General features: G+C 36.9%; 1 protein-coding gene across 1 annotated transcript; it reads right to left on the bottom strand.

Moving 5' to 3' along the window:
• Positions 1–10057: 10057 nt before the first annotated feature.
• LOC149817486 (GDSL esterase/lipase At5g45910-like) lies at positions 10058–13525 on the bottom strand. Its single transcript, XM_089985417.1, has 5 exons — positions 13258–13525; positions 12384–12602; positions 11482–11630; positions 10660–10936; positions 10058–10287 (listed from the first exon to the last, which is right to left on the bottom strand). Exons 1-5 carry the CDS (start codon positions 13523–13525, stop codon positions 10058–10060), a joined length of 1143 nt encoding a protein of 380 aa, XP_089841543.1.
• Between the last annotated feature and the right edge of the window lie 769 nt (positions 13526–14294).

The following is a 14294-nucleotide window of genomic DNA, read 5'->3' on the forward strand; positions in this document are numbered from 1 at the left end:
GGCGAGCGAGAGAGAGAGAGAGAGAGGTTTAAGTGAATTCAAGAGGGGTTAGATGGTCGTTATATATAGCGAGCAGTGTTCTATTTGTAGCAGGCTTTGGGTGCCCACGCATGTTTAGCGTTATAGTTGAACTGTAGCTTTTGTGGTGGTGTGATTACGTACGTAATTATGTTCATGGAATTAAACTGAAATCTTCGGCCATGCTTCTTTAAACAAAATTCTTCATTTCATGGTGAGTTTGAAAATTAAGTCCTTGAACGTATGCTGCCACCTGTAAATCCATGAAAAAATTTTACACTAAAATCTCCTTTATGCTATTTTAAAGCCCATTAAGTTTTATAAAACCGGCAGTCACATGATGGACCTTGATTTTGGGGTGTTACTGAATTTAAGTGATGATACTTGATAGGACTCGTAGTTCTACTCCATTTACCCTTCTACAAGATTGAGGACCAAATAACTGGACTTTAGATGGAAAAAAGAATCCCAGAAGATAACCAACTCTTCCATCCTTATCAACCAGAGATGGTGAGACTTGAGGATTGCACAAATTTTATGTAATATGGACTCTTGAAACCAATATTCTTCGGTTGACAGTTCTAATCCCAATATGGATATATATCCATGGTGTCAATAGGCAAGGTTTACTTCACTAATTATATGGACCTTTAATTGGGACTACAACTCTAGAAAACATGGCTGTCCAAGGGATCAAGATCTCAACATGAGTCTTGAAGAGCTGTCTCACTAGGGTTGCAAACATATAGTGACCAATATTGGCGTTTCTTTGAAGAAAAAAAAATGTGAGATTTTGGCTGGCCAATATTTAATTTCCAATAAAAATGCCAGAATTTATTTTTAATTTTTCTTTGTAAAAATAATTACAATATTTTATTGTACATGTTTTTCCATTTTCTTCCCAAAAAAAGAATCAATTTTTCACGAGAATTTGGCTGCCAATATTTACCCAAAAAATGTTTTGTCACTATGGTTGCAAATCGTTAGGTCAGTCTGAGGCTGAAGACTACCCAGTTCCAGAACTAATTTTTTTTTTGAGCAAGTCCACTTCCAGATCCAGTTCTAAATTGCAGAACTATAAGTGGCAGAGGGCTTGGGGAGAAGGTGCTGAACCCTTCATCCAAGGTTCGACTCCCACCGGTATGGCAGAGGGCCTGAGGGACAAATGTTGTATATCTATTTAATGTACGTAGAAGTTCCTCGTGATATCATCGTTTGTGGCTGATGGAACATTTGTATGTTGTATATCTGAAAGACTTGTGTCTCCCAAACAGGCAACATGTTGCTACGTTTTATGAAAACTGATTCGATGTCGTACATTGTTTCATTGTTTCATGCCAAAACTTTGTAAAGGTATTAAGATATTATGGGACCGGAAAGACACAGGGTTATGGATTTGTCAGTTTCTCCGATCCTTCGCGATGAAAGAAATGAATGGTTCTCTCTCTCTGTCTCTCTTTCTATATATATATATATATATATATATATATATATATATATATATATATATATATATATATATATATATATATATATATATATACATATATATATTTATATATTTATTTTTATATATATATAGAGAGAGAGAGATATGGATTTGTCAGTTTCGGCTTTTTAGAGCAGACCGAGGCAAAGTTTGGGTGCGACTTAGACCAAAACGTGTCAGTCTAGGTCGTCCCCAGACCAATTTTGCATTCAAAAAAAATGTGTGGTCGGTTCAGCCTGGGTGCGACCTAGACCGAACTGAAACGAGTCGGTCTGGGTCGCACCCAGACCAAGATCGATCCAGATAGAAAAAAAAGAGTTTGTTGGTTGAACCGGTTCAGAACAAATCGGGTCTCGCCGAACCGGTTTATATGGGTCGATTCAGACCAAACTGGTTCTTGAGGAATTGGTCTAAACCGAATTGGGTCTGAATCGAACCGGTTTGGATAAACCCGAGTCAAGCCAAACTGGTTCAGTCTAACTGGATCTGGGTTCTTAGTTCAGATTCAGTTTGATTCAGACCTATTCTGGATCCAGATTGATTACTCTAGATCTGATTGGATCACTCTTGGATCCATATCAGAACTAGGTCTAGATTAGACCGTTCTGGATCCAGTGAGAGTGTATGAATCCAGTCAGAGTGTTCTGGATCCGGTTAGATTGTCTAGGATCTAGTTAGATTATTCTATATCCAGTCAAACTGTTATGTATTTAGATAAGTAATGAATCTAGATCCAATCTGACAGGGTCAGATCCAGATCATAAATAGATTCGGATCGGGTTGTGAGATAGTCTTGAATTATAAATAGATGTGAAATGACCATAATACCCTTTTAGGTACCCGAGATCCATTTTGGTAAAATAGGCATAACTTTGCACCCCAAACTCAAAATTGAGCGAGGTTTGGTGCATTGGACTCGTATTAAAGAAATGAATCTACTTGTCTAATAGTGTTGATTAAACTAGTGACACAAAATTTCAGGTTTTGTGAGTCAATTTAGGAGAAATATTTTGGTAAATCTGCAAGAAGTTTTGTACATTAATACAAATATGTTGGTGTAATGATCATATCATACTGTTTGAGCACCTTGAGACTCGATTGCGGTAAAAGTATAGTGTTCACACTTGAGTTAAGAGATACAACAACAACAACAACAACAACTACGCCTTCATCCCAAAACAATTGGGGTCAGCGATATGAACCAAAAAAGAAATTCATTTTGGGTCTTCCACATGAATCATTTTCCTCCAATCATTTCTATCCAACGCCATGTCCTCGGTGAGGTTCAAAGCATTCATATCCTTTCCTATCATCTCCATCCAAGTCTTCCTAGGCCTACCCCGACCTCTTTTAACTAATATATTTTCCCATTTCTCCAACCTTCTAACTGGAGCATCATTAGGCCTTCGCCGAATATGTCCAAACCACCGTAAACGATTCTCTCGCATCTTATTTTCAATGGGTGCAACACCTACCTTCTTACGTATCTCTTCGTTCCGAATCTTATCTTTTATTGTATTTCCACACATCCATCTAAGCATCCGCATCTCAGCTACACTCATTTTTTGAATATGATGTCTCTTGGCAGCCCAACATTCCGTACCATATAGTAAAGCGGGTCTAATAGTCGTCCTATAAAACTTTCCCTTCAACCGCAATGGCATTCTACGATCGCACAGCACTCCAGTAGCACTTTTCCATTTCATCCACCCAACCTTTATCCTATGATTTACATCTCCATCAATTTCTCCATACTTTTGAATGATGGATCCCAAATATTTGAAATAATCATTCACCGGTATATCTTGCTCACCAAGCTTCACTACACTCCCATCCCTACTTCGTTGCTTACTAAACCGACATTCCATATATTCAGTCTTACTCTTACTCAACTTAAAACCTCTAGCTTCCAATGTCTGTCTCCATAATTCTAACTTAGCATTAACCCCAGCTCTAGACTCATCAATCAAAACAATATCATCAGCAAACAACATACACCACGGTACATTTTCTTGAATTGATCTCGTAAGCTCATCCATCACTATCGCAAATAGGAAAGGGCTTAAAGCAGATCCTTGATGTAACCCAACCGTTATCGGAAAATTGGTTGTCACCCCTCCACAAGTGCGGACATTGGTTACTACTCCTACATACATATCTTTAATTATACTAATGTACTTGAGAGAAACACCTTTCTTCATCATTGTCCACCAGAGAACGTCCCTAGGTACTCTATCGTATGCCTTCTCTAAATCAATAAAAACCATATGCAAATCTTTGTTCCTCTCTCTATATCTTTCAATAAGTTGTCTAAGAAGATGTATAGCTTCCATAGTTGATCTTCCAGGCATAAAACCAAATTGATTCTCCGATATCATGACAACCTTCCTCAACCTAGACTCAATCACCCTCTCCCAAAGTTTCATAGTATGACTCATGAGTTTTATACCACGATAGTTTGTGCAATCTTGTATACCACGATAGTTTGTGCAAACTTGAGTTAAGAGATATTATAAGTAATTTTAGATGTGAATATGTTGGGTTATGATTCGGCCAGCCAGCGCACAAATAAAAACAACAATAGCAAGTTACTGATAAAACAATGCAAAAGAAATGCAGAGGCAGGATTACCTGATGCCGCCATTGATGAACTGGATGATGGCTGATGATCGACGCTGGTGCAGGGGAAGCTATTGGTTGTGGCTGAACAGGAGAAAACTTCTCCTTAGCCGGACTGCTGCACTCCACGAGCGCAGGCTGCTGGATGCAGGCGGTGGGCAGGATCTGTTCCCTCACCGGATGGAAAAACACTGAATGGAGAGGTAAGATATCCAACTGATTTCCTCTCTCATTTTTCTGTTTTTCACCCTGTGTTTTCACACGTCTTTGAGGGTTGCTCATGATACCTCTTTTATAGGCACAAAGTGGGAACCGTTTGTGTAACCCTTCTCCCTTATTCTGTGCAAGTTTATCGGAAGAAGCATCTTCTGTGGGGGGTATCCACATCGTGGGTAACCACCCCCACTAGCTGGTGGTTTATACCAATATTCTCTCACTTGTTTCGACGATAAACCCTTAACCAAAAAACTTTATGGGAATAACTTGATGAATAGATTGGCCTTTATGATCTATTATGTAGATCCTTAGTTGAATCTCTAATCCTTATGAGATTAACAACAAACAAGTAATAACGAGAATCAATGAAATGAATGTGATCACTTTATTTTTATATGTATATATAAAAAAAGTTTAACAACCCTATCCTCAATACATGTTCGGAACATAATCCTGGTGCTAGCCCTTTAATAAGAGGATCAACAATTATCTCTTTGGTACCAATATTAACAATATGCACTAGATGATTCTTTGTCCTTTCTTTAACAACAAAGTACCTTAATTTCATATGTGTACATGTTGTAATACTTTTATTATTATTCGAAAAGGACATCGCAACTTCATTATCAGAGTAGACCTTCAGTGGCTTCTCAATGAAATCGACCACCTTTAACTGTGATATAAAGTTCTTCAACGATATGCCCTGCGAGGTAGTGTCGTACAATACTATGAATTTTGCCTTCATGGTGTGAGCAACAGTGGTCGTCTACTTTCCACTCCTACAAGACATCACGCTCCCAATAAGTAAGAAGATGTACCCAGTAGTAGACTTTCTACTATCAAGGCATCCTCCTAAGTCCGCATCCGAGTAGACAATGACCTCGAGGTGATCAACTTTATGATATATCAACATATAATCTTTTATCCCTTGCAAATGCCGCAAGACTTTCTTTGCAGCTTTCCAATAGGGTATGCCTTAGTTAGACTAAAATTGGCCAAGCACCCCTACTGCAAAAGAGATATCTGGACGATAACATGTCTAGTGTATTGTAAGTTGCCAACAACTTACGCATATGGATAAACACTCATATGTGTTTTGTCAATATCGTCTTGTGGACAATCCTTTAAGCTCAACTTGTCACCTTTTGATATGGGTGTTGAATTAGGAGAACAAGTCTCCATCCCATATCATTTTAACACCTTATTTATATAGGATCTTTAAGAGAGGCCTAGAAAATCTTTTGATCTATCTCGACGGATCTCAATGTCGAGTACATAAGCAGCCTCACCCATATCTTTCATATCAAAATATGATGCAAGAAACTGTTTTATCTCTGTAAGTAACTTTATATCGTTCGTTGCCAGCAAAATGTCATTCACATACAATATCAATATAATGAACTTACTCTCACTTTCCTTAAGGTATATACATTGATCAAAAATGTTTTCTATAAACCCTAACATCATAATGACTTGGGAAAATTTAATATACCACTGTCGGGAGGCCTCTTTAAGTTCATATATTGATTTGTTAAGCTTGCAAACCAAACGATCATCGTGAGAGAAACCAAGTGGTTGTTACATGTATACCTCTTTATTTAGATCCCTGTTGAGGAACACATTTTTTACATCCATCTGATATAGCTCCAAGTCATAATGAGCTACGAGGGCCAAAATTATTCTCATTGACTCTTTAGTTGAGACAGGAGAAAATGTCTCATTATAATCAATGCCCTCCATCTGGGTGAATCTTTTAGCAACTAATTTTGCCTTATGTCTCTCTATGTTACCTTTGGAGTCCTTCTTGGTCTTAAAGACTCATTTACACTCTACAGGTTTTACTCTCTTAGGTAACTCGACAAGATCCCATAGAGGTTATTTTTTTTTTGGGGTATTGAGATTGCTTACTCTCATAGAGGTTATTTTTTGTCTTAAACTAAATTGGCTTGCGGGATTAATCTTGACAAGTCCCGCATTACAAATAAAAAATTTTATGAGAAGTTGTGGGCTCAAACATGAAGGGTGATGATGGGATTTCGTTGGAAAATTCTACTCCCTATCTGGAGCTTGTGGGATCACTTATATATCTTAGTATCACACGACCAGACATATCTCATGTCGTGCATACTGTAAGTCAATTTCAACACAGCATAAGATATGCTTGGTCGTGTGATGCTAAGATGCATAAGGGATCTCACAAGTTGCCTATAGGGAGTAGGATTTTCCAAAGAAATCCCATCATCACCCTTCATTTTTCATGCCTTCACTTCAGTTCATATGAGTGTTGTACTTCGTATTATCAGATATATAAAGGCACAATAAACAAGGGAGTATTTTTTTCCTTAACTTCTAATTTAGAATTCATTGCATATACTGACTCTAATTAGGGAGGTTACCCAAATACGCGTCACTCCACCACTGGTTTTTGTATTTTTCTAGGTAAATCACAGATCTCATTGAAATGCAAGAAACAACAGAAGGTGTCTCTTGCATCAACAAAAATAGAATATCGAGTCATGGCCTCCATGACTATAGAAATTGTGTGGATTCATCAATTATTACAGGATATGGGAATATTGATCCAAGGACCTACAAGATTGTGTTGTGATAATAAAAGTGTAATTAATCTATATTGCTAAAAATCAGAGTTTTCAGAAGTCTACCAATTAAGCACATTAAGATGGACTACCACTATGTCAGAGAAGCCTACTTACAGAAAATCACAGACCTTCCTTATGTGACCTCAGAATGCCAGTTGGCAGACTTTTTCACAATGGCACTATGTTCTCCCAGATTTAATTTTCTCTTTGACAAACTTTCGGTCATCACGCCCTAAGTTTGAGATGGGGGGTGTTAAATTGTATCAATTCATGTATACAATTGATTAGTTCTTGATTAGGTTTAGGTTAGAATAATGTGTTTCAGGTTTTGTTTATTTCAATGTTCTTTAGATCAATTAAATAATGGTTTTCTTTATTAACCAATATATCTTCTTTTATTGCGTTATCGTTCTTTGTTAGAATAACTTAGATTAAAGTTAGGCATTTTCTTTTGTCAGTAAATAGTTAGTTTTATTTTATTTTATTTTCATAGATTACATTAGAAATAGCCAGTTTTATGCAATTATCATTTTTTTAAAGTATGCTTAGTTATCCGATTTTTGAATAGTGTGTTTCTCTTAGTTTTAATTCACGTTGAATTTTGTTTTTTTAGGGATTAGATTAGGGTTAATTTTGTAGTTAATGTTAGTATAGATTAGTTTGATTGAAGTTAATTAGTTTAATTAGTCGTTAAAATTAGTTAGCCGATCTTCATGATCTTTGCAATTTGCGGTTTTTCTTAATATCTAACATTGTTTTAGTTTTATGCATTGCATGTGGTTGTAGCTTAGGATAGTTTTAAATTATTTACTTTAGTTTAAATCACGTTGGATTCATGTTATATGCTTTAGAGTATTAAGTTTTGTTTATCATGCATAGTTAGTTAGAATTAGTCTAGCCGATTTTTATTTAATTATTTTATTTGATTTTCAGCATAGCCTAGGTTACTTTTATATTTCAATTTTATTTATTCGGTTACATTCATAAACAGTACAACATATAGTGTTAGTTAGTTTCGTTTAGGTTTTTTTAGTTAGTTCTTGATTTCTTGAATTAGTTAAGCTTAGTTGTTCATTAGTTCTTGAATTAATTAGTTAGGTAGTTTTGCTATTTCGTCTTTTAGTGTAAATTAGTTCACAGTTGGTTCGTGTTAATTAGTTCATGTTTTTGTGCTTTTTTTGCATATTTGCTTTTGATTTTCTCATAGATTTCTTTTTCTGCTGTGTGTTTTCTTTTTGTGTCTTGCAGAAAAGTCTTGGAACGTGTGGTGAAACCTTTTTTGTATTCTCGAGGTACCCTCTGGGGTCTACTCAGGCCCTCAAAAATGCTCTCAGAGAGTTCTCAGAAAAGCAAAAGTTCAAGAAAGCAAGCATTACCTAAAGAGAGAAGGACAAAGGGAAGCAAATCAATCAAGAAGGTTCTAAAAGCTTCAAGCACTGAAGACACTTTTGCTTTTATTTTTAGAATAGGCGTTATTTTATTCAATTCAATTTATTTGGGGTTGTAATAAGACACTTTATTATTTGTTTAAGAATTCTGCATGGACAATACTCTCTTGTTTATTTATTAAATTATTTTTTTCATTTTGGCAATAAAGAATAGTTTAGATTGTGTGTTGAATACGAAGTATTTTCCGTTCTTTGAGTTTGACCCGAATTTCACCACTCGTGCGAGCCGGTTTTTATTATTTTGTGTCTGGCTTTGACACTTGTTTTCATTAAAAATATTATTTTAAAAAACTCATTTTCATAAAACTCACACCACTTATGCTCATCTTATTCTTAGGTTACTTTGACACCGCAAAATATCATTTTTCAAAAACAATTTGAAATTTTTTCATAAATCTTGTATTTTTTGGCAAAATTTTAGCAATAAAAAATAAATTTAAAATGTAAAAAATAAATTTTATAAGAAAATATGAATACAAATTAGTTAAAAATAAACACATGGTTTTTTCATTATAAATAGTCATTTAAAGCATAAATATCACATTTAAATCATGATATTTATGTTTTTTCCTTAAATCTCATGATATTTTGAAAATCTCACAAGAAATTACCGTTTTAAACTTTCAAGCAATTTCTTGAAAATATTATATTAGTCACTATGATTAATTGAAGGCAAGGAATTGAGCAAATTTCAATTAGGTGCGAATTATTTAGCATTGATTCCAAAAAGTACCTCACATTCTTCAAATTTACTAATATGAGCCTCTCTTTTTTTTTTTTGAAAAAAAAGTCAAACAAATACATGAGGTTAACCTCTTCCGTATTTGAAATTACTATTCTTTTGAGTTTTCTATATTAACCTTTACAATTCAAAAACACTTATCTACCCTCGTAGAAAAGGGAACGACAGGTGTTTTAAACAATTGAGGGTATTAATCTCATTTGACTCAATCGACTGATCAGATCTAAACTGGGTTTAACGGTCAATGATGAGAATAGGCCCCTCTTTGGCATTTTTCAGAAACCAGAGCTTGAAGGCCATCATAAATAGTCAATCACTATTTAATCTTGGAAGCTGATGCTTGAAATCCAACACACAAAATAGGCCTCTCCGTGTTCTGTCGGTTATGTTCCATCAAATCTTGGACAAACAATCAAGCACACCCTTAAGGTCCAACTATTTGTCATCACCACCACTCCCAATGAGATATGTTTATATGCTTTTCTTTAGATAGTCCAAGGGAAAAAAATCCCATGACCTACCGCAAATTCTTTTTTTTTTTTTTTTTGTGGGGTGGGGCAGTTGGAAATTTGAGGTGCCATCAACCCCAAATTCTTTTTTTTGTTTTTGTTTTTGTATTTGTGTGCTTTTTAGCATTCAAGAAAAACAACAAGAATGAACAAACAAAAAATAAATCTGGAAGGAATTTAAATAGAAAAGAACATTATATATGCAACCTTGAACAATCAGGTAAATAATAATTTCATCAGTTCTTTATAAGATGTATACTTCCATGCATGTCCTTGGACCAAAAAAAAGTAAGACCTTTCCTTGGACTATTCTATTCCTGAGGGATCCAATCACCAGCTGTTGAGAAACAATTGAGAGTTAAATGAAATAAAAAAAATACTACTGAAGGGATTGAATGGTTGAGAGCCTTGATTAATTAATAGCAATATTCTAGGGGTAATCTCAGAGTGGGGTAAGTGAAGAATCCATTGATGAATCCACTAGCCATCCACTGGTAGGCCTTCTCAGTGAGATGAATGCCATCCCAATTCACATGTTTGGATGGATCACCGCATACATCGATCCCTGGCTGTCCACAGGTGGCCCCAAGGTTGAAGTTGTATGGCTCTCCCTTACCACAGCAAGCTCTCAGAGCACTCTCAAATCCTGAAAATTACACATGAAGAAAAGCAAACACAAACATTAGTTACCAATTTATTTTGGTTTAGAAAAAAAAAACTGGAGGTTGGATCATTGGATACGATGTTAACAAATCCCAATCGAATCGAATCGAATCGGATAGAACCTGCCCTTTTTTATTCGATGCAGGGGTGCTCTATTAAAAAAAAAAATGAATTTTTTAATAGATTGATTCAAAACAATTCGATTTGATTCTATTCAGACTAATTTGACCTTTTTCTTGGGAAAATCCATTCGATTCAAAAACCAATTCAGACCAATTTATATATATATCATTTTTTTGTTCTTGTCAGAAACTGATAAATCAAACAGGTAAATTTAATTGAGTCATTGGCATACCAAACTGGCTGGGGTTTCTGAAAAAACCCATAGCAGCATCGTAGTAATCAGCATAAATGATCTTTGCATGTGGGTGTTGCTCCCTTAGCCTTTGGAGGGCAACTTGCAGATGAGAATTGTGGTAGACTGCAAAGTCGTTGTAGCTCTTGAGGCAACCGATCTGAGGGTCATAAACCGACGCATTTTGCGACCCGAAAGCCGTCAGGTAACTTGTCGAACAGCCGATGGGAAGGTTCCCCGGAATCATCAGCTCCACTGCTCCATGTTTTACCAGTCTCTGCATTTCATTAGGTTAGTTCAGTAGTCAAAGGCTTGAAAGGTTCGAAGTCGAACCAAGTTGGGCCAGTTCCAGTTAGTTGCATAGACCTTTGCCAGAGTATGTTTGTTTTTTTTTACGATGAGGAACCCTCGCCGAAGTGAGAAAAATCTCGTGTGAGCCCTACGACTAATTATACCCTGCCTTACTTGGCCCACGTCTGAAAGCTTCAGACACACCCATGCACCAGCGGGGTTTGATCCGGTGGCTTCATCTCAGCACCCCTCACAACCACCCCACTGACCATGCAGTCGACCGCTGCCGTGATATAGGCCTTAACCAGAGTCATAAAAACAATTCTAGTGGGTTGTTGTTGTTGTTGTTCATTTCCCTAAATCAAGAACTTTCTAGTTTATCAAGGTTCTTAGGAAATACCAATATCCGTGAAATTCTGGATGTTGGTGGTAATGAAAAGGTACTATAAATCCTTCAAAATTTCTAAATGGAGATAAGAAATGTAAAAAGGTAAAAAAAGTAGCAAAGTGTGAAAAATGTTAAAAACTCACATTCACAGCATCTGCAATGGTGTTCACTACATCATGCACGTAAGCCTTGACCTCATCAATGCTCTTCCCTTGAAAGAAGGCGTAATTGTAGTCGTTCCCTCCAATCTCTCCAACGAGAAATAGTGATGACTTGAGAAAGTGGTGGCACTCTGTTATCACATACCCCAAATGAGAAACAAAGAAGTTTTTAGTTTAATTTTGATGCATTCAATCATAACTAAGGTTGTCAATAGGTTGGGTTTGGTTCAGACCCACGTGGAACCAGACCTAGACTTGATTTGAGATACTGGTACCGATCAAGTTCAGACCCAGGTCCAACAAGACCCAAAAAACATAAGAGAAACCATACTTGAATCGTATATGGATTACATGAACCAGACCCGAACCATACCTGGTAAAATAAAATAAAAAAAAAAAAAATTTATCCTTTTTAATTGAAAATTTGTGAATCTTTTTCGAAACTTGGGTCGGGCCTAGGTCTTACGAAATTTCACAAACCATACCTGGCTCCATGTATTAATCAGTCCCTTTGGGTCTTACCGTCGGACCTTCTTATTTAGGTTGAACCCATTGATACCCCTAATCATAACCACCATGTCTAATCCAATTCATTTATATACATATGGCATAAGATTCTTTTTTCGGCTTTGTAGCCACAATGACAGGCCTTCGGTTGGTAAAACCATTAAGATCCCCCCCTGCCCACCAGGGAGTACACCCCGCTCTGACCTGACCTTGCAGCAAGAGATGCCCCCTGTTGGTTTCGAACCCTTGACATGATCCCGTCAATTACTTGTTGAAGTTACCTACCAGATGAGCAGAGCTCTTGTGGGCTTTTGTTTTTATTTTTCTTTTCATCTGTTGTGGGAAGAATAGAAAACAAGATTTTATATGTTGGTTACCTGCTTTTGAAGAGCATAGTGAAGGTAGAAGCCTGTCGAACCAGCCGAGTTGGACGTTTAGTGAGTTGTTGGTCCATAGTTGATTGATGTTCTTGCTCTCAAAGTATGAAACATCAAGTGTTGTAGCTCCTGCTACAGCAAAATTGACTCCATTGGTGTATTCTTTGCCCTCAGGATCAGCCAGATATGGAGGAAGAAGAGGAAGACCGAATGCCTCGGCTGAAAAGGTATTAGAAATTAGTCATAAGATTGCTGAACATAGCAAATCATAACATAGTTACTGTGACTAGATGACTCAATGCTAGATACAAGTGTATATATAGTCCTTAAATGAAACTCACACACTTATATTCATGCAAAACATGATCGAGGTCTAAATCATACGGGAGTGAAATTGGCCCCACAATCACACTAAAATCACAGAGTTCAAAGCCTTATCAGGTCATGAAGTCCACCCTGATTCAAATACTCTACTAATTAAGTAGTTCTATTTCGCTACTGTGGCCTTCACACCAGTAACTCAGACAACAAACTCATTCAGCCATATATAGTGACTATAATTGAACACTGATCATGGCATGCCTAAATTAATCTTGAATCGATAGTTTGCCCCGAGAATCGGCAAAGCACGATCCTAATCCAATGGCAGCCAACCTGATCCTACCTGGTTCTTGGATTCAACTTAGATATGTAAGCAAATTCAGGCTAATTAAGAGTCAGAGTAGATGCCACTGTTATCACGTCCAAGACCAGTAGTATATTAATGCATGACTCTGTGAACCACCTTGGCAACAAATGGAAGCAACTTTCACCATATTCTTTTAAAAGCGAGAAAGACTATATATGGAAGTAGAGAAGCACAAAAAGACAATACCTATGAAGTCGACGATCAATCTTCCATTGGAGCATCGGCCTGTGGGGTGCCCAAAGAAGGTTTCTCCATAGGGGAGGTTGGCTATGACCGAAAACCCACTAGGCCTGGAGTGTAGCAGGTTTCCGGTGTCGGCAAGCGAGTCCCCGAAGCTAAAGATGGAGGTGTAGCAATCTGAATGTGAAACAGCTGCAGGAACAAAGAACATGCAGGCTGCCAAAACAGTCATATGAGAAAGCACCATTACTCCTGAACCAGAAGAAGAAGCCATGGCGAGCGAGAGAGAGAGAGAGAGAGGTTTAAGTGAATTCAAGAGGGGTTAGATGGTCGTTATATATAGCGAGCAGTGTTCTATTTGTAGCAGGCTTTGGGTGCCCACGCATGTTTAGCGTTATAGTTGAACTGTAGCTTTTGTGGTGGTGTGATTACGTACGTAATTATGTTCATGGAATTAAACTGAAATCTTCGGCCATGCTTCTTTAAACAAAATTCTTCATTTCATGGTGAGTTTGAAAATTAAGTCCTTGAACGTATGCTGCCACCTGTAAATCCATGAAAAAATTTTACACTAAAATCTCCTTTATGCTATTTTAAAGCCCATTAAGTTTTATAAAACCGGCAGTCACATGATGGACCTTGATTTTGGGGTGTTACTGAATTTAAGTGATGATACTTGATAGGACTCGTAGTTCTACTCCATTTACCCTTCTACAAGATTGAGGACCAAATAACTGGACTTTAGATGGAAAAAAGAATCCCAGAAGATAACCAACTCTTCCATCCTTATCAACCAGAGATGGTGAGACTTGAGGATTGCACAAATTTTATGTAATATGGACTCTTGAAACCAATATTCTTCGGTTGACAGTTCTAATCCCAATATGGATATATATCCATGGTGTCAATAGGCAAGGTTTACTTCACTAATTATATGGACCTTTAATTGGGACTACAACTCTAGAAAACATGGCTGTCCAAGGGATCAAGATCTCAACATGAGTCTTGAAGAGCTGTCTCACTAGGGTTGCAAACATATAGTG

The sequence above is a fragment of the Nuphar pumila genome, chromosome 13 (genome assembly GCF_984573655.1).
Source record: "Nuphar pumila chromosome 13, dmNupPumi1.hap1.1, whole genome shotgun sequence".
NCBI classification, from domain to species: Eukaryota; Viridiplantae; Streptophyta; class Magnoliopsida; order Nymphaeales; family Nymphaeaceae; genus Nuphar; species Nuphar pumila.